The 21,888-nt window shown below is 38.2% G+C and overlaps 1 protein-coding gene across 4 annotated transcripts in view; it reads right to left on the bottom strand.

Moving 5' to 3' along the window:
• The window catches only part of GABRG1 (gamma-aminobutyric acid type A receptor subunit gamma1), a 75,922-nt gene that overhangs the window by 2,589 nt on the left and 51,445 nt on the right, over nt 1-21,888 (bottom strand). For 2 of the 4 annotated variants that reach the window (XM_068942997.1, XM_068942999.1), the window contains exons 4-9: nt 21,045-21,265; nt 17,957-18,039; nt 15,447-15,584; nt 15,180-15,332; nt 11,925-12,136; nt 6,090-6,470 (exon numbers count right to left, since the gene is read on the bottom strand). In XM_068942997.1, coding sequence (XP_068799098.1) covers nt 6,192-6,470; nt 11,925-12,136; nt 15,180-15,332; nt 15,447-15,584; nt 17,957-18,039; nt 21,045-21,265 — 1,086 coding nt within the window. In that variant the 3' untranslated portion in view covers nt 6,090-6,191. Of the gene's footprint in view, nt 1-6,089; nt 6,471-11,924; nt 12,137-12,411; nt 14,885-15,179; nt 15,333-15,446; nt 15,585-17,956; nt 18,040-21,044; nt 21,266-21,888 lie in introns of those variants that run through there. The other 2 variants (XM_068942998.1, XM_068943000.1) reach the window with 2 other exon arrangements.

The raw sequence follows: 21,888 nt of genomic DNA, 5'->3' as shown, positions 1-21,888 counted from the left end.
AAGGCTCAAAGCATGATGATAAAGATCATTCTGTGAAGGCAGAAATACAAGAGAATTACCTCCAACCTGAATTATCTCAGAGTTTCAGGTAGGCATGTAGAAATGAATAGAAAAGCAATTGCTAGAAGGCGTTGTAGAAGGAATTACAAAAGAGAAGCCTTATTACTGGAAGCAGACTTCTGTCTCTATTGATCCTGTCAGTTATTGGGATCTGGGCCCTGCTGTCAGGTAGGAAACTTGTCCTCGTTTTCACTTGCCATACACCTTTTACACTTCTGAAACTCTTGACTAAGAAAAGGGAAGGAAAGGAAAAACGATCTGGAACAGTCTATAGGTCTTCTGTCTTACATCCTTTGTGGTGGCATCACAACACACGTTATGTTGGTCTACCATAACTGAGATTCACTGGGTAAAGCAAGATTTGTCACTGTGAAAGGGAATGAGATTGTTTTGGGAATTGATACGTATAGATTTTTTTTCCTTAAAATTCCATGAAGACTTAGGGTTTTTAGAAATAAGATATTGCTGACTTTTTGGCTGGCCCCAAGACCTGCCTATGGGTAAAGGCCTGCATCCCTTTAGTGTATCACAGTTTTATCTAGTCTTCTGCCCCAAATGGGTATCTGAAGTTTCTTCTAAAGCCTTCACAGTGCTCTGGTTTTCTCTATGAGATTTACTAGTAAATCATCTGGAAAGTTTAGTATTCACTGCCTTTCAACATACTAGTACCTTTTCATTAAGATCATACCAGACCTGAATCAGGACTCAGAATCCACAACACGGAGCACCGGGATAAGCTCAGCCACCCTGCCCAAGAGTGCAATGAAAACTCTCCCACTGTTTCATATGGGCAATACTTAGGTGCCTAACAGGAGGAGAGCCAATTCAATGGTCCTGCATCTATTCATAGATAAGTATTCAGCAGAGAGATGCTTTTCCCTTCATCTGGAAGTCTCAGCTCAATCTTCTGAAGGAAAGCAGGGACACTGTTTCAAATCACAGTCCAGCAGGCAGAAAACACCCTTCCTTTTAACTAGCAACTGTTACCAACATCCTTGGAGAAGGCTGGATACCCAAGTTCATGCCTGAAATGACCATATCCACCTTTCCTACTCCCTTAAGGATTGCCCTAGTCATTAGCACTAGGCTTTTCTGAACCAGGCATACCCCACACAGCACACATCTGAGTGAAGGTGGGAGGGCACCAGGGAACAAATGCAGAATGGATCGGATGCCATTCCCAAACGTTGTAGCACTCATGGGGTGCTACAGACAGAGACCTGGATACTAGCTCTTTCCTCCTGTTTATTTTACTAATTTATCCTCCAATATAATTTTTTAAGGTTCTATCATCAATAATTAAAGTAGGAAAAAAAGAGAACTTTTTCTGATTTAATTCAGATTTAAACCCTTAGTAGCAGTAATATCCTTGAAGGAGGAAATCTCACCGGAACAATGATCATTCAAGATAATGACCTGTCGCTCATTCAGTCTGTAATTAATAGGAAATGTCTGGTATTTTCTTTCTTTTTTTTTAACACTAATTCAGTTATGTTGCAGGGAAATCAAGAGAATTATCACAAATACCATTGAGAAACTCAGTTACTAAGTATAAGTCATTGGGATCAGTGTAATCATATGCTGGGATCACTTCCTCGGGTGATCTTTTTTCCCCTCCATCTTTCCCTTTCCTCCATATTAGCTTTAGGTGCAGATTCTCAACTGAATGAAATATGCTCATCATAAGAAGCCAGCCTTCTGGCTCCAGCTGCAAGCTCCCATCACCTGTCTTGCAACAGAACTAATGGTCATACTGCTGCACGGTCAGTCAGATTAGCCCACTCATTTGGCTGAAACCTTAACTTATTAAACAGTATAATAAATGATAAACTTTCAGTCTTTGATTCAGCTGGCCACATGGCCTCAGAACTGTTATAGCTGGTGCAAGTGAAGCAGCAGCAAGGGACCGCTGAAAAGGGAAGGACAGAACCATACCTTTCCTTGCCTAAACCACTCATCTAACAAGTCTATAGTATGAACCAGTACAGAGGCCTTTGTTATGGCCTGGAGAAGCTTCTGCCTCTTCCCACAAGCCAGTCTCCCCTGTGACGTATTCATTGGGGCATGTGGACAGTGAGGTTTTTCAGAAATAGAAGAAAATCATTCCTTTCTAATTTCTAGGTTTGTATTGTAGTAAACTGTACTTTAGCTGTAGATTTCAATTTTAATTTTATTTACTATATCAATTATAATCATTACAAATTACAGTTTTAAAGGATATTTCAAAAACAAAAGACTGCATTTAGTGTATAAGCTGAGGAGAATCACAATGTACTGAAAGAATAGTTAAAAGGATTAAATTAGCAATGATTTTAGAAATGTAAATTAGACTTATTTGCATTAATTCTCAGGTTTTTGGAAACAAAGTAAACTGAGATGATGATTGATACAGTTAAACTGAATATATCTTACTTTATGCAGATACACAGATTTAACACCCAGATTCCTTCTGTTGGGCTTTTTAACTAAAATAGCAAAGGTGCTCACAAATTACGAAACATTTCAAATATCAGGTTTAAACAAATCTTTTTCTACCATCTCAAATAAGCAACAGATAATTATAAAAACCCTCTTGGAGGTGATTCTCCTTCAAAATCTTACACAATCCTATGTCTCTGAACGTCAGAAAACTGGATAAGGTTAAAGCCTTTGAAGCACATCAATACACGCATAAAAAAACACATTACTTAGAATTCATGCTATGGTTGCACTGACATTATACGAAACAGATGTAGAAAACATGCACTGAAGATTAGTAAGGCACAATCATAAACAACACCTTACTGAAAAATAGCACACTGAACTGTACTCACTACTAAAACAGACAAATGGTCAACACAAACACAGAAATATCCAGGAAAAGGTGTCTGTTTTGGAAAAATACTTTTCAGGAGACCTCCAAGGTAGGTAGTTTAAAGCAATTTTTTCAGACCCGTTTCTCACCTCTCCACCTCTACGGTAAATTCTCATCCTATGTCCCTTTCTTTCAATGCAAAAACTTTTTCCTGAATAGGCTTTGGCTCGCATCCTTAGTGCTCAATCATTTGAGCTACTGAACACTCATTACTGAACTCAGTGCAAGCTAAGCATATGTTAATGGCACTTTTTCAGCATATCATCACTTTTTATGACAGTACATAAGCACATGCTTTCCTGAATTCTGGCCTAATTACAGTACTGATTAGGAATAGTTTTAAGCATGTGCTTAAGTACTAATGGCCAGAATAATATGACTCCAAATACTGTGATCCCAGCTATCAATAAATGAAATCTTTTATCCACATACATTTGAAAAATAATTGTAGCATCTAAGCCTAGGTAACCAGAGTCTCTGTTTCTTGCCATTTTTTTTTATGAATATCAATTAGATCTCTTAGAATCAAGTGTTCACATGCAGATTAGGAAGAAAACAGATAGGGCTAAAATAATACAGTTATTACATGCTAAGTTACAGTTTGCTGCATTCCCATTTGCATTTGCACTCTCAGTGCTATGGGAAGCTGAAATGATTCCATCAAAACCAAATGAGGTACACAGAAAAGTTTGTCAACAGACAGAAGCAAGTGCATCCGTAAGGCAAACAGCCATAAAATTCACTGGCTTTAATATTCCATTACATTGTTTCATAGAAATTAGACATGAAAGATTTCTTATCCACCCCTCGCCAACTCAGGACGTTTTCTGTTCTTCAGTTCAATCACTGGAGGCTGATTGGCAACTGACAACCAAGTGAATAGAAAAAGCTATCTAGAAATGCCAGAGGAGAGCGGGCTGTGAAATTCGTATTTCCCCTTCTGAAGGGCCAAGTTCTTTCAAGTTCCATTTGCTTAAAGGTGAGTTAATGAAGCTCAGAAGCTCACACAATTGGGGCTTGTACTGCAGAGCAAGTAGGCTTGCTTTTCAAGTGTACACCCAATATACTACTGAAGCCACCTTCATGCCTCCTACTGAGAAATATGTTTAGTGTGCTGTCAAAAACCATCAAACCGCACTATGGAATTAAAACTGACACATTTCTATTGTACTGAATATTTTCTGAAAATGAGACTCTAAAGAAACAATAAATTATAGTACATCAGTGTTGTTAAGGATGCCTCACTTTTACCCTCACTTTAAGGATGCAACAGTCAGAAGTCGCAGCTCAGAGAAGTCACACAACAGATACAGTCCGTCAATCTCAACAGCAGATTTTCAGATTTCTCTCAACTACTTTCATATTTTATCAGTTAAATACTGAAATAAAGTTTGCATTAAAATGGGATCTTCTTCATCACACTGTCTTCCAGAATCACTTCATACAGTCTTGCATACTTTATTAAACTTTGGGGCTGAATACCGCAGCAGCATTTCTCTTGAATTTGTATTGCTTATCAAATCATGTCTGGTACCAACAACCATATGAAGATACATTAATCTCTTCTGAGACAAATTCAGAGGAGGGAGTACATTCAGTAGAAACACTGGGGGAGGGACGAGTCTTTCACATATCATTTTCTGTTATTAGCCATTAATCATGTCTTCATCTCCAGCACGGAGCATCCTTACCTAGAGCCAAATGCTAATCCCATTAATCCCCTTTAAAGATCTGTAAGGTCCCCTCTGTAGTTCTGACTTTTATTTAATGGATATCTTAATTTTACAGTGATTTTTGCAAGCTCACTTGAGACCAGTTTCTTTCTGAGAAAGGAGGAGGGACTGCACTTTCTCATAATGAAGACAATGGATTTAAACATAGAAATGAGATACTACTTGGCTGGCAGCCAGTAACAGTCAACATATAGAGAAGTCAAATCAGAAAGACCACTACTGAAGAATTTCTAACAAAATGAACAGAAGCTCTGACTACAGAGAGGCTGGAGAGCCAGTCCTATGATTTTTTGGGATACATCCCATCTCGCATAATGATCTGCAATACATAAGGATTTTTTTTCCCCCATAACATGGATTTGCTATTAAAAAACAAACAAATATCAAGGAATTACTACAAATAAATCCATAATACAGGCTCTGTACATTCATATAACTTGGATTTGGCTCAGTAAATGGCGTACGCAGAAACAAGCAGAATCGACAAAAATCATACTGTATGCAAAGTGGAGCAGGTTATACACTTTACTCTGAGGACCGGAGATCCAACCTACCAGGTTTGAATATAATGACTATAGCATTGCCAGAGTTTTCCCAAATGCCAGTGAAATGTTACTGAAGATAATGCTTTCTGTGATCCGGAGTATGAATCAGACTAAGGAGAGGGAGAATGGTGAGGAAATGAAAAAACATTACTCTCAATAGCTAGGAACTTCAGTTAGTCGACATCAGCCTGGTTTCCATGAAATTAGCAGAGCTGCGCCAAGCGACGGCAGCTCGTCAGGAACCTTGGAAAGTCGTAGCCCTATTGGAGAACTCTGATGAACTCACAACAGTTAAGTTATGGCAGATGAAGCACAGACATAAATGTAATCTCAGGTTGAAGCTAAAAAGCCTACATAAATGGTCAGCATGAGACAAGCTCAGAATTGCCCTTGTGTTTTTGTGATATATCCATTTCTTGCTGCTCATGTTATGACTTTGTATAAATCTGAATGGCATTAACTATGACTTAATTACACTTTAAGATACTGCAGAGGACAAATGGCTAGCTGAAAAATAAGAAACATTCCATTTCGACTTTCTAAAGTCAGGAATTCATAAAAATCATCACCTTATAGAAGAAACAGATGAGAATAACTAATCCAATTTTATTAAGGCTTTCTTTGTGGTGTTAGAGATGCTACAAAATTTATCAGCTTTGTCATTTAGGATTAAAATTGAAAGGTTATGTAGAACTGTCCATTTCAAAAACGTAGCCTCTTGTCTCTGCATTTTGTTAGAGCTGGAGAAAAATGGGAGTGTTCAGACAAGTTAAGTCTTATAAGTACTTATTTTTAAATTTTCTCTTCAGAACTAAAAACAAAATCAGCTCTAAAATTGGTAACAAGAGGGATCACCATATTGGCCCCCTTTATTTCAAATTTTTAACGCATCTAGACAATTTTAGTGACTCAGGACCAGCTCTAATCTTTGACTGTTCAATAAGTTGTAAGTATCAGTGGTGAGTTAGCCTTTTTCTGAGTTTGTTAAACCTCTGAAATTTATAGATAAAGATAGCCAATCCAATAAACAAGATTGAACAATGCAAAGGCAGTTGGAAAGAAGATTCGAGAATAGGAGTCAATTTTTGCAATACGAATGTGTATCCTTCCTTCCCTCCAAGATCCTGTGCGGCAGTCTTCAAAACAACAAAAGAAGCTAGCACAGTCTTTCCCTTCTAGGCACTCATATCCATAATCATCATCACGTTCAGGTAGATGATTAATGTTATTAATTGGAATTAGTGTTGATCCAGGTCGAACAGCAATTGCAGGTGGTTTCTTAAAAAAAAAAAAAAAGAAAAAAGAAAAGAAAAGAAAAAAAGGAAAGAAAGGAAGAAAAATACAGGTTTTTCTTTCCCCTCAGATTACTAACATTCCATGGACTTCCCACAGGAAAGGCCAGTATAAGCACAGTCAGTACAACATACTGAATTTCAAACGGTAAAGAAAACAGTTGGGGAGCGTGGTGAATTATTAGCTGCTGTATATAATCAGCTCAGGCAGGCAAAAGATCATGAATGCTTTTCACCTGCCACAGTAAAATCTGGGTTGTGCTGGGATTTGGGAATACTGAATAATTAGTTACACAGACAGGGTTAGCTGACCTCATCTACGCAACACACAAGAACGTTCTGAAGTCAGTCAGTTTGGCAACTGGGTCACAAACAAGTCCACAAGTAGGATAAGTATCACTATCAAGGGAATGATTGTTTCCCATCATTTGCAGCCCTCAGAAGAAAACTGGATGCGTTTCTGAAAGCCTCATTTGAGCCAAAACAAGCTAGTGGGATTAGTATAGCATCACTGGTGAGGTTTAAGAAATTGTGACACATATAAGGCCAGACTAAGTCATCCAACATCCCTCTGATGTTAATCAGAGGTAATAACCAAGCTGGTAATAACCAGCACTTAGAAACCAAGACGTAGGCTCCTGTGGAGAATGCCATTCAAGTCTGTAAACTGATGCAGCTCTTAATTCTTATTTCTACCTTCAGTGGCATAACTCAACCCTCTTGCAATTTGTTAAAAATTCAGTGTAAAAGCTATTAAGGTTCATAAACTATTTTAATATAAGAAAAAAAAAACAGGTGCTTTATTGCCTTATACATAGACCATTTGCTGTTCCTTTCCCCGGATTTTTGTTTTTAATTTCCTTTCACTTGCACTACTATAATCCATCTGTCCTCCTTCTATTATTTTGTTTCCATGCAGTTCTTCAACTTTTTATCCTTCTTTTCCCACATATTTTTTAAGACATTCTCCCTTTCCGCATCTGTTCTTGTTCCTTTTTCTAAATCTCATAGCCTTTCTAGACTACTCTATAGTCCTCTTGTTCACTCTTTCTTCTTTCAGTTTTGGCACCTCTTCTAAAAATTTCATTCTGAAGATAACTGTTACGTTAATACTGCTTTTATATTTTCTTCTATTTCTTTTACTATCTCCATATTTTTTAAATGCAAGGAATATAAATGATAGGAAAGAATGTAGTAGAGGAACTAAAGAAGTGAGTTTACAGCAAAGTAATTAACAACTCTGGACCTCAAAGCATACAGAAGAATCTCTCTAAGCAATTACACATGATAGGCAATGATAATATATAAAAAGCAGGAAGCCACATCATTTAGATTCTTGTGTTTTAGACGCCTATTGCCCCACTTCCAAATAATTACCTGGATAATCCCCAAACTCATTAACAACACACAGAGGAGAAAGAAAAGAGGTATTGCGTTTCACTACTTGTCAAATAAAAGCTCCATAATTCTCTAATTTCCTGAGAATTCATTGCTAATTCTAATCTGTGCCTAATCTGGAAAGCACCTATCATATCTATCCCCAGGGTAGATACAATTTATAAAAATGTCTTTTAACAATCAAAGTGCTCACTATGCATTATACAAGATTAAGATGACCATGCATAGTAAAGAACATAACGTGGCTTCATAACCAATGCAGGCACCGTCTGCTTTCACCCTGAAAAGGCGCAGGACGCTTCACGCTGCAAGGGTACATTTGCTGAACGTCACAAGACCTAAATTACCACTCGGATTACTACAGTAGTCGCCCACTCCTGAAAAGAATTGCTAGCATATCCCAGAAAACCAATTCAGAGAAGAGAAATAAGCAATGACAGCATCCCACAGCAGAAGAGCTGAGGAGGACAGACAACAAAACAGTCCCATGATAAGCGGAGACAAAGAAATCTGAGGTTTGTGCCTTTTGGCTGAATTACCAAGAGCATTCTCTAGCAGCCAGTAAGGACTGTTTGCTCTTGAGTTTCTTTTATTATTCATTTTACTAGTGTGTCCCTCCCCTACCCTACAGTCTGTTTAACAAATGCCAGAGTAGATTGAAACTGGCTACCGAATTAAAAACTTTTGGAAGTGGCCTGAGAGGCAGAAAGACAGTGCTATCTTATACGCCTAATTTCTTACAGGAAATATATGAAGAGCATGTAGGAAAGAGACTATCTGAAGGAAAGGGGAGAACAGATTTAGAAAAATTATGAAGATAAAGTTTTAAAAAAGAAGATCAAGGGAAACCCTAAAGGTAAATCTAGCGGTCAGGAAAGGATAGAGGCAAAAGAAAAAAATTCTTAGCTGCTTAGCCCAACATGGACCTGCATCAGAGAACGAAACTGTATCTAGAATTCCTAAACAATGAACTAGGAGACTACTGAGAAGAACTGAGGTCTTCAGAAAGGTCCTACTCCAGAAAACATGAGGCAACTGTAAATGAAAACTGATAACTTAAAAATCCTCCAAACTCATTTTATTAAAAAAAAAAAAAAAAGTTTTCTCCAGCACTCTTAGAGTCATTTTTTGGAATAAAAATGGGCTTACAGTGCACAGCGAAGCAGAACTCAATACCTCAGAATAACATGACCTTCTATCAACTGATCAACTGGCAGCAACTTAAAAATAATCTTTTAATATGATACAGTATATACATGTTGATTGTACATGTAGATGGTTGATCATATTGTAGATGAAACTCTACATACAGTGAGAAGCATTTATAATACACTCTGGTAAGATGAAAATCGAATTATTCTGCATTAACACAAAACATCAACACATGTATAAAAGAAAGCCATCATCCACGCACTTTTTGAGCTCATAACACAGGTGATGCATTCACTTCAGGTGAAATGATGATCGAAAGAAGATCCAAAACTAATTAAATTTAATCTTACCAGCCCAAGCTCATTACCCTTACTAATGGTGGCTTTGCATAAGCCAATTCATACTGCCTTACTTGAATGATGCTAGTGCACTTTTTGTAAAATAAAACTTCTGTAATCACTCACAAAATCTCACCATTTCTTCACAAGATCTTTTACAGCACCTTCTTGGCATCAGTTCCTGGAATAATAAGCTTTTATTGCATTTTGCAATAGAAATAGAGGACCTATGCAAGGTAAGTTTTCCAAGAAAAAGAAAAAACTGAATGAGATCTTTTCATGCAGAATTCAACTGACTATTTAATTCGGGGGTTTTTGAATTACACATCCATAACCACAAGAGAAAAAGAATGAAGTCTTTGACAAAGATGATAAAAAAAAGAAAAAAAAAATCTGTATTTGTAACTGTACAATTTCCCTTTAATTAATCAGATGGCTTGTTTAATTGTTCCATTTGGAACAAGAAATTTAACAGCATCTCATAAAACTTCACTAAACAAAAACCATTTTGATTGAATTAGAATCCTTTGCAATCTAAGTACATTAAATTAAGAACACTATTTTTAGAGTAATCACTTATTGAATATGTTCTTCTAGCCATTTTTTAGTTTGCTGAAACATGTTAAAGAATTCTGGGTGAAGGGAAAGTCGGTTTTTCTAAATCCTTAGAAGTAAAAGCATGCTTTAAGAACAGAATAAAGCATAATTAAATAGCATTTCAGGTATTTTATTGCTAATTTTAATCTTAGTTTAACTGCCAACTATTTAGTCAATAAGTTCCCAAGTTTCTAGTCCACCATTATTCCACATTTTACATTGTTACATGCACTGAAAAATCTCAAGCCATAGAGTAAATTATTGCATAAATGGTTGATACGGAAAGATACGTTCTGGGAAGTCCAAGCGCTCCATTCCATTTAACTTTTGTTGATCTGCCACCCACTGATCTCTTCCTGGCCTGAAGAAATTGTCTCCCTTTTCCTTGTCATGTGTGCTGAGAGCAAACCGACTTCTGCTCCATGTGCCGTCTGACCATCAAGGCCACAGCAAAGTGTTGCTGATACCTCATTGCAACAATAACCTAAAACTGAAACTGCTACTAACCCCGAAAGGTCCCCCAAATTTTGCAGCCTCTGTATCTTTTATCTCCATAGCTCAACTGTGCCCCTTGCCAAAGCCTGTTTCCTGACCACATATGCCCCTTACACTAGGAGGGTTGAGATTTCCATTTTCCCAGCAGCTTCCAGTTCTCTCAGTTGGGCTGGACTCCCTGAGGATCTCGGGGATGCCCAAGGCAGGATAAAGCTGTATTAGCCCTTCACTGCTCTAGTCTTCTCCTAAAGACACAGCTGATCCAGTCAGACCAGCTCCCCGTTACCAGCTGTCCGTATGAAGTCTAAGGGCTGTCATTTCCCTAGTATTTAGCCACAGTGGTCCCAAACGACCCACGTAAGACCATCCATCCCTGTGGCACTTATGAGAAGGTGAAAACTAGTGCTCTTCCAACATGAGTCACAGAATAGATACGGTTCATGCCAGGGTTTCTACATTTCCACGTCTGGGCTTCCCTAACTTCAATTCAACTTCTGTTTGATCTTACACAAGTGGCATTTAGCCTTTCCCCCAGGAAAGACAACTCACATTATGATTCAGTTATGCTCTAGCTTGCTCTACTGAAATGATCTGGAAGTGTCTGTCCTCTCTATTATCCTCTCCCAAAGGAGGCGATGATCAAGCCTCAGCTATTAAGACCAGTGTTTCAAAGAATAAAACACTTAATGCCTTTCCCCCAATGTTTCATTAATTTAAAGATTAGCTTTCCAATATTTTACTGGCTTCCAAAAACAGATTCTTCAGAAATTCCAGTATATCTGCTAAAGGAACAGAAAGTTTCTTAAAACTGAGAAATATTTGTTCCTAGGATATGTGGGGATTCACAGCACACCAATCTCAACTTGTCACAGCAAGAGGTTCATTTTGCTAGAAAGAAACAAGCAAGTGAATTTAAAAAAGACTTGAAGTAGAATTTATGAAGTTGAAGAGATTTAGAATTCTGGCTAGAAATAGGTATTTTTTTTCTTCAAAATGTTAGTGAAGTTAGACCCAAGTGAGGTTAAGTGATGCAGACCCAAACAAACCTCATATCTTCAGTCCATTCACATTATTCTCTACCACTACACTCTTATCTACGGTTCTTTGCCAGGTGCTGCTATCAGAAGCACTGTGCCCAAACAGAACTGTCGGGGCAACTTCACAGGCAGCTCTGAAAGCACAGAGAGGCTGTGTACCACATGGAAAATTATATTAAACTATTTTCTAGCTTAGCCTCATATGTTCTCACTCACATATGACTAAGATAATCCAAAAGTTCTGTTCATTCATCAACAGTATTTACTGAAAATGAATACAAGCCCTCAACTGTATAAAAATTAGTGGGTTAATTATCTTTGAAAATTAGCCCTTCTGCTTGGGAACCAGTCCCTCAGAATTAATTTTACAATAAACAGCATTCCGTAATTCTTTTTTCTTCTGAATTGCTGGACTGAACTTACTGATGGCTTGGATTTTGCCTTCTTTTCTTTTCCTTTGTCCCCTTTTCTGTTACTGGTAAAGTAATGCAAAGTGCCATATTCCATCAAGGCAGCAAACACAAAAATGAAGCAAACTGAAACAAAGAGGTCCATTGCTGTCACATAAGAAACCTTTGGGAGTGACTTCCTAGCAATTGTACTCAGCGTTGTCATGGTCAACACTGTCGTAATACCTGTTTGCAGAAGAAAGAAAGACAGGGAAGCGTATAAATAAATAATCCAGTCATATTGTCACAAAAATTCCTCAGATTACCTCTTCGTTCACTGGTGAGGCATATAACTGACCCGCAGCAGGGTTCACCTCAGATCACACCCACACGCACCCATGCACACCAGTGCTATCACAAGAAGCCATCCATATGGATCCCGTGGCCACAGATCGCACAGAAGGAAGATTTCAGCTTTACTTTAAATCCCTCCTGTTTTCAATAAACACTAAAGACACAAAAACACTAAGAAAGTTTATAAGATAAAAAGAAAAAATACAACAAATACAATAAACAGAAATAAACAGATACAAATAAACAGACATTATATAAGCAGATAAAGGCCCTTTGGCTCTTGAAAGATTGTAGTATCCAAAATAATCATTTTTAAGTAAGCAAAAGATGCATTATATGTCAATGATTTAAAAATTTTCAGAGGATGGCAATGATTTAAAACTTTCAGAAAACATGAGAAAAAAGAATAATATCTTAAATTGCTTCTGACGTATAATAGGTCAAACCAGATGATCTACAGGGCCTTTCTCATCTCATTCTCCACGTTACTAGATATTTTCTCAACGCTGTCTCTTAGGTAATAGAAAATGTTTCACTCAACTCACTTATATACAAAAGTTAATTACATGAACAAGCTGGCCCTAGTAGCTGTATGTTTACAATCTCAACTAAAACGCTGTTCAGTAGTTTAACACTTTCTTCTTATATTTGATGCTTCAGGGAGATGCAAAGCTTTTTTGATAGTAGTCCAAAATTCAGACGAGACCTTTCCTTTGGATAGCAATACTTGAAGACATAACGAATTTCTGTTATTTACATAAGCAAGTTTATTACACAAAACATGTTACACCAATCTAAGACTAGCTATGACTTTTAAATCAAAGCACGGAATCAGAGGTTGCTATTGACTGATCCTGCAGCAGGAAAACAGTGGTAATTTTGCAACAGATTTCTCAAAAGAATCAAATGCCTAACATGGCATATAGGTAACCACAGAGTTTTTCAAAAGTGCTTAGCTCCCACTAGATGCTTTTGAAAATCAATTAGGCACTTCTCTGCATAATTAAATGCCTAAACACCTTCAATAATCTGGACCATTTTGCTTTGGGAAACCACAATCTGTCAGGGTCTTTCAACATAGATGCAAGAAAAAGGCCTGAACCTTTTTAGCGTACCAGGCCGCAGCGGTGGAAAGCAATTCCCACCATTCTTGCTACTGACTTCTGCTCAGAAGACAAAAGGAGACATAGACTTTCTCAGTCCTCTCCACTGTGCAAGGCATATAGAGAGCTGTCTCGGTGAGCAAACCTTCCACAGCACCACGGCTGCTAGCCACAATGGACCCTACTTTGGGCGTTATTGTTTTAATTTCATCATTCTCTATAAAATGTTGCTTATTCCACTGGTAACCTCTTTTTTTCTTTACCAGGATACCTATCTATGAGAAAAATAATCCTACAGTTTGCCACTCCAACAGGCTTTTGCAAGCTCATGCAAAAGTCACCGAAGCTAACTCAGAGTTAACTGGATGGAGCTGTAAATATGACACTGCAAATGCTTGCAGTACATCTCAAGTAGATGAAGGTTAGTATTGCTGAAGTGGGAGCATGAAAACTCTGGCTTCATCATTTGATCCAAGGTGAATTTGCTAGGTTATTGGCACAGAAAGATTATTCTGTAAAAAGAACAAACGGCATACAGAACGAGCAGGATAGTACAGCTTTTCTGGTTAAAGCTGGTGTCTTTCCAGGCTATGCGCACAACGAGATTTATGTGCAATGTTTAGTAAGTCAAAGAAATTTTATAGCGTCTAAATATTACAGACATTTCCACTCATTTATGCAGGCTTTTAGGCTCTCTTCTCTAAGCTTTTTTGCAGAACTTTGAAATAGTACAAAGTTAAGGTCCAAGACTCAAACTTTCTTTCCCTTACCTTTTCATTATGCTACGGAGCCATGTTCATTTTTGCTTACTTTCTTTCTTAATGCATTAATGTTGTAGGTTCAACAGCAAAGTGGTCCAGTTTCAGTGGGAAAGGCAGAGAGTTAAAGCCTGGACTCACTCTTCTGGCAGGAACTGCTCCTACAATGTGGAGGTGGTGTGTTCGCAATCCTATAAACTGGTGAGGGAAATTAACTCATCTCTCTCACTTCCTAAAATGTACTCTCTATCCTTGGTTTTTTCCACAAAACAGATCATAGTGCCACCACCAGTTTTACTAAAAGCATCTGTCAGCGTTAAGCTCAAAGTTGCTAGTGTGCATGCCACATGCTCCAGGCACTCCTACATATTGTGTGTCTCTGGGGTATGAGGCACTTCTCCAAGGCAGAACATAAATCCCTAGTGGTCAAAGTTAGGAGACTGATGCCTTGCCAAACAGCTCGGCCCAGGTGGCACTGCCAAAGAATAAGCTCTGTAGCAGAACTTGTAATACTTCAGTAATGTCTGTGGTAAAAACAAAATCCCTAAGGACAGCGAGTGAGGTTTTTATAAGGGCTAAACACAGCAGTTTGAAGTGCAACTTTGGTTGCAAATTTTCCTTATCTTGGGCTTAAAAGAACAAATGAATCATTTTCATTACTTTTTAGAAATCTAGATCTTCCTGGATTTCCCCTTGTGTAGTAATAACATCCTTTCTTCCATGACGCTAAGGGAAGTTTAATCAAACTTGTCAGACTAATCATTGCCATATTGCTGTCCCTGGAGATGACAAAAAGAACATAAAGGGGAAAAAAAAAAGTATTTATGAGAACAGCAGCAGATCCACAAGGCTTGAATCACTATTTCCAGAAGATTTCCATTCACAACACTCTCTCCTTAAGCCCTGTCGTGCAACCACAGCAGGATCCTCCTTCTCTTAATCTTGAAGTTCAAGAGAAAGGGTGACCAGCGGTCACAGTCTGAAGGGGAATAAACTGGTTAATTTACTGCCTTCTGCAGATTTGTATTCCCAAGTAGTACTGGACCCTTCAAGGCTGAGAATAGACATACATACCCAGAGATGTCCTTGCAGGAACTGCATCTTTATTGATCCAAAATGACACCCATGAAAGAACAACTGTCAGTATACAAGGAATGTATGTCTGGATAGTAAAATATCCCATACGTCTGCTCAGATCAAAGAAGATTGTCATAATAATGTAATCACCTATAAGTTAAAAAAAAAATCTTAGTAGGCATTGCAAAGTTTTAAGTTGTATATTTATCTGTTGCTGTTGCTCTACATTGTTATTACATGCAGTAAAACTACATTTTGCCTTACCGGACAGGGTATGAGAAATTTCAGTTGTATTTCGTAACCCTACAAATGCAAACTGATACAATCTCCAGTATTTTGGATCTGCCACTTCAACAGAGGTTTTCTTCCATTTGTATTCAATTTCATTTCTGGGATATCCATCTAAAATAAAGCAGAACAAATCAAGCGTTCAGTTGCAGTAAATAACAAAGCATGCTTTCACTTGTGATCTCTGAAATTATTTATAAACTAAATCAGGGCTATATATAGGGTTGTGAACAGTGGCACAGAGTCTAGTTGGAGACCTGTAGCTAGCAGCATCACCCAGGGCTCAGTCCTGGGTCCAGTCTTGTTCAATGTATTCATCAATGACCTGGAGGAAGGGACAGAGTGCCTCCTCAGCAAGTTTGTTGATGGTACGAAACTGGGGGGAGTGGCTGACACGTCAGAAGACTGTGTTGCCGTTCAGAGGGACCTGGACAGGCTGGAGAGCTGGGCGGAGAGGAACCTCCTGAAGTTCAACAAAGGCAAGTGCAGGGTCCTGCACCTAGGGAGGAATAACCCCATGCAGCAATACAGGCTGGGGGCTGACCTGCTGGAAAGCAGCTCTGCCGAGAAGGACCTGGAAGTCCTGGTGGACAACAAGCTGACCACGAGCCAGCAGCGTGCCCTTGTGGCCAAGAAGGCCAAGGGTATCCTGGGGTGCATTAGGCAGAGTGTTGCCAGCAGGTGGAGGGAGGTGATGCTGCCCCTCTCCTCAGCCCTGGGGAGGACAGTTGTGGGCTCCCCAGTGCAAGAGAGACATGGCACTCCTGGAGAGAGTCCAGCGGAGGGCTACGAAGATGATGAAGGGACTGGAACATCTCTCCTGTGAAGAAAGACTGCGAGAGCTGGGCCTGTTGAGCCTGGAGAAGAGAAAACTGAGAGGCGATCTGATCAGTGTGTCTGAGTATCTGAAGGGAGGGTGTCAAGAGGGCGGGGCCAGCCTCTTCTCACTGGTGCCCAGAGACAGGACGAGAGGCAACAGGCACAAACTGAACCACAGGCAGTTCCATCTGAACAGGAGGAGAAACTTCTTTCCTGTGAGGGTGACAGAGCACTGGAAGAGGTTACCCAGAGAGGTAGTGGAGTCTCCTTCACTGGAGGTATTCAAAAATCATCTGGACACAGTCCTGGGTAATGTGCTCTAGGTGACCCAGCCTGAGCAGGAGGGTTGTGCTAGATGATCTCCAGAGGTCCCTTCCAACCTAAATCATTCTGTGATTCTGTGATATTAACTGGATCACAGAGCAAGTTACTCAAGAATCTACCTGATACGCTGTTTAAATTTAACCAAAAAATGTCTAACCTCAGTTTTAAGCCTAGCTAAATGTATGATCAACCAACAACTACGTAAATACAAATGTCTAGGGAATATGTACGCAATATTTTTATACTCAGACATGAACAACTGGCTCAGAATCATCACTAAATATTAATCTATAAATGTAATGTACAACAACATAGCTTTAAAAGAATATAAAGGGCTTACAAATACAGATAATATATTTTAACACATAGTTTGATAAAAGTCCTATAGATGTTTATTGAAAATGTCTTTTCTCTACTATTCCCAGAATGGATTTTTGTGGCCTGATTCATTGTCCAGTACTTCAATTCTAAGGGAGTGCAATACTCAGTTTTCACAGAGTTGCCCCACATGATCCTGCACAAAGGCAGAAATGACATTAAAGAAGGTTCCCTTGCATTTAGTGGATAGAGCTGCCAAAGCTCATTTATTTGGCAGCATTCAAGAAACAAACATTAAACGAAAATATTTATTTAAGAAGAATCACTAAAGTTTGATTTCATTGCCTGTTACGCTTCACGTTTAGGAATAAATTGTTTAGCTGTGTTCAGGTGTTGTTGGGGGGTTTTTTTTGCCTGTAACAGCACAGTGATCTCAGGAAAATATTAATTTATATACACACACATATATATATATATGTATATATATATGTATAGTTTATATTGAAGAATCTAAACCTGAAAATTCATGTCTCTTGCTCACATAAATAAGTCTCATTGAAAGGAGGAGGAGGGCTCATTACAATGATCAAAAAGCTGCAAGAACAGGCTGAGAGGTAGCTCTTATTTTTCCTCTTAAGTATACCGCATGTAACCAATTCAAAGCTAGCAAGTCTAGCAGGCATTAAAAAAAAATCCTCTTCTGTTAGAACAACAAATTCCCATTAACTTGAATGGGCATTACATCAAACTTCTAAGCAACATGATTATTTTTAAAGTTGCAATTAAAATAAACGCATGTAATACCATTCTTTCATTACTGTATTTAAAGTGCAATAAATAATGCAATAAATCTAAGTAAAATATAAACTGGTCAGTTCTTTTCCTTCTCTATAAGAGTTTAAAATGTAATCACTTGCTCTCTTGCAGGCAAAATTCAAAGAAATTAAAAGCTTGAATAAAAAGAGAAAGCGGGAAAAAAAACCAAAAAACAGAAAACAACCAAACCAAAGTATTTTACCACCTACAGCTTGAAAACTCCAGTGGACAGGAATGTTCATCCATGGGAAAGTTATGAAGCTGAAGATAACATTCAGCATTAATTGTCAGCCTAATTAGGGGGGGGAAAAAAAGGCAGTAAGGTTATATTCAAGCATCCAGACACTTCAGACTAGATAGTAAAGAAATATACACAGAAATCAAATTTGCCATTTAAAGCATACTATGCATAGCCAACTTTGTATCTGCAAAAAACACTCAGCATCACCTCTAAAGAATGAAAATTGTCATCAAATGCAATCTGAGGACCTGTGTGGTTTAAATTGGTATATCTAGCGATTCCAAGCGTGTCAATTGATTTGGAGAGGATCTCTCAACTCTTCACCAGCAAAAGGGTGTAAAAGGGACGTATAAAAGGGAGAGATTGAAGGCAGGGCAGGGAGGGGAGTTCACGACAGCAAATAAAGGAAGCTACCAAAGAATGCATTTGTCAAGTCAAATGGCATTCAGTGTCATTATATTTGATGGCAATATACTGTGCGGAGAAGGTGGGGCCACAGGCCTGCTCTCATGGAAGTAGCTCTGATGAAGACAGCAGCAGAGATGGGAAACAGCAGGCTCGGTATTTCCACTCACTCAACGTCTAAGGCACTCAGATAATGCAAGTAGCTAGTGTACATTTCAGAAGTAGTTCAGGGCTCATAATGGTATTTGGACAACTGGAATCACTTGCTGCTTTTGAAAATCTAAGAATTCCAAAGATCTTTCAAGCAACAAAAGAGAAATCCAGTTCTTGCTAATTTTAACTAGGAGGCTGCAACAAGGGGCTGGACACTTAACTGCCATCTTTATATTTAGAATAGCTCCTCCTCTGTTGACAGCACGGTGAAGAAAGTCAGAATTTCTTCTAAATCCAGTTCTGAAAAAATAACATCATGCTTACATACTACACTGGGATGAAGAAAGAAGGACTTTGCCATGCACTGGCAGAAAGTCCTGCAAGCCTGGGAACAAAGTGATTACTTTACGCAAAGTGTCACTAGGACCTTCCTGAAAATCTGACCTGACCAAGAGAGAGGCAGATGTAGTTTATATGGGAAAGTAAATTAAAGGAAATTTCCTGACACACTCTGGAAAAGAATATGCCATATTTCAAACTGAAAGACTCGCATTCCTCTGGTGAGACTTTTCAAATGTGCCAGCCATGATATACACATTTTTTGCCTTTGGTTTCTATTTTCACTTTTTGGGTAATTCAACCTTTTAAAAAAAATAAAAGTGCAGACTTAAGGCAATACAACTAGATCTGGAATCACTGGTGGGTCCAACAGAGAGACCAACAGCTTTAGGCCAGTGGTGGCATAGGGGAGCTGGAGAACCTGCAGCACAGTCAGGTCCTACCAGCATTCCTTCAATCACCAGCATAGGAACTTCTCTGTGTTATTCTACCTTAGGCCAAATTCAGGCAATCTCCTTGTTCTAGACAGATGTTTGCACACGGCAGTGCTGGGTGAATACCCAATTCCATTGTTCTATTAGCAGCCCATTGCACTTCATCGCTCAGATATTAGCACTGTAATTCTAGCCTATCACTCCGGGAGAGCTCACATAAATGTTTTTCATTTAGACTCTGTTTAGAAAAAAAGTATACCTTTGAAACTGAACAGACAATGGAAGGGTAAAGTCCAAGCATGACCCTGGAAGTGCTCAGCACAATAAATAAATAAGGAAATACATATTAGCATGTTAACAGAAGAAAATACCTAGAGATTTTTATAAACTTCATAAGGATAAACGGTTTAAAAAATGCTCTTCTTAGAAAGTTATATGCTTCAAAGTGAGGCAAAGTAAGAAAAAATTAAGTGAATAGAATTCTTCTAAAACGCTCTAATTCTTATTACTTCTGACACAGAATGCTTTTATAAATTGCTCATACAACACTACTAGCCTACAAATGAAAATAACGTAAATGACTGAAAAGAAAATAATTAATTTTAAAAGATGCTCCTTTAAAAACAAGTCTTAATCCTGTAAGTATAGAACCAGATTTATTGGATAATATGGCCATACCTTTTGAAAGGATATTAAACACATTCCCAATGCTAAGAAAATACAAAATTTAGTATAATTTAGTATACTTTTTAGTACTCTGAATCATCTTACTGACCACACTCGTGCTGACAGGGCTCTGGCTGATGAGCAGAAACTTTGTACAGGTGGCTGAATGAAGCTCTTCCTAAGCCTGTCACTATCCTCTACTGCATGGATGCCCAAACTACTTGGCAATCAACTACTAATTTACAGCACAATTTTGTAGACAGAGAGAGAGACAGAGAGAGAGACAGAGAGAGAGACAGAGAGAGAGACAGAGAGAGAGACAGAGAGAGAGACAGAGAACATGTGAGCACTAAAATGCTTTCTATAGACTGCAGCCTTTCAAGAACTGTTTGATAAGCAACTTGGACATCAGTACCGATAGCCTAGATGTTGACCTTAAAACCATTCCAAGCATCCCACATTTGCCAGGTAAATTTTTGCAAATATGTTTGCCTGTGCCTAACTTGGAGTTAAAGAATAGCTTTGTTGAATTTAATGGCACAATGTAAAGGTTGTAAAGGTAAGCATATGAAGAAGTATATGCAGAACTGGAGCCTGATCCTTAGTTAAACTACCTATGATTTTCACTGTTTGAAGCATTTCATCTTTTACTTAATGAACATAACATGGTGGAAATTAGATACTATACTACTCAGGAGAATAGAAGTCTCTGAAAAAGCAATCGATGGCTAGATCAGTGATGTTTTAGGGATGGATCACCACTATGCTACTGGCTACATAATATTTATTTTTCTTTCTTTTAGGTGCAGGCAGTGTCTAAATGAGACACAGATCTGCTTCCTCTTCAATTTATTTACCCTATTAACTGGGCAATGTAATTCAATATTATGCATTTCACATTTTTCATGATCAAATCGTCATTTTTTTTTCTCCCTAGTAAGTTCCTTGCAAACTTCTGTAATCCACAACATAAGAGGGCCCAGGATTTTCTTCATACTCCTAACTATTTTCATATTCCTGGGCATAAAAATGTTATTTATCCAGTTAATAAATACCCACCTCAAAGTGTATAATACTCGTCCATCACTCCAGATTCGAAGCAAACGATTTGGAGTTGTAATCCAGTGAGCATCAGATTTTCTTGAGTTCCGGAAGAAAGTGTCTGGAATCCAAATTTTTCCAACCATATTGCTATTAAGCATAAGCACTTTCATTGAGCTGTTAAATTTTAGACGACTGTCATACCAAGTCTGGGCAAAAATTATATCTATGGTGTATTCCTAAAAATAGAGAAACAACCTTATCTATGCATATATTTACCAAAGCCTGCAAGCCACGAATTTTTTATTTATATATAAATCCAGGGACACCACTTCTCTTTTTTATCATTTGAATAGCACTTAGCAGCCAGAAATCCCAGGCCAAGAGATGAATAGCACACAGATGCTTCTGCCCCTACCTCTTCCTCTCTGACATAAATTGATTATTTAAGGAAAAGGAGACCCGACAGGACCTTCCTGTACCATGGAGGTCACTACACAGCAGAACCACCTCCAGGAGACCTAGACAGAAGTTAAATGCAACCTTAATATTTTTTTCTGGGCTAGACTAAGTTTGTTAAGATAGAGGTTCTATGATTCTTGAAAACTAAACCAAAAAAATTTTCTGTATTTTTTTTAGAACTTCACAACATGTAATTTGAGATCTTTTTAAGAAAATAAAAAAGCTACAATTATCTTCAACATTTCCCACCTGTATTTGACAAAAATAATGGAATTCATCCACTGGCCAAATTTCGTATTTTGAAAAATTCATGAGTATGCATCAAGTAAACATCACGGCCTGTGGAATTAACTGTCCCCATCTGCCATGCATATTTACCTACATACATAAAAAAGGGTAC

This window comes from Struthio camelus, chromosome 4 (assembly GCF_040807025.1).
Source record: "Struthio camelus isolate bStrCam1 chromosome 4, bStrCam1.hap1, whole genome shotgun sequence".
In the NCBI taxonomy this organism is placed as follows: domain Eukaryota; kingdom Metazoa; phylum Chordata; class Aves; order Struthioniformes; family Struthionidae; genus Struthio; species Struthio camelus.
Note: the sequence above shows the minus strand (reverse complement) of the source record. Positions and strands in the feature narration are given on the sequence as shown.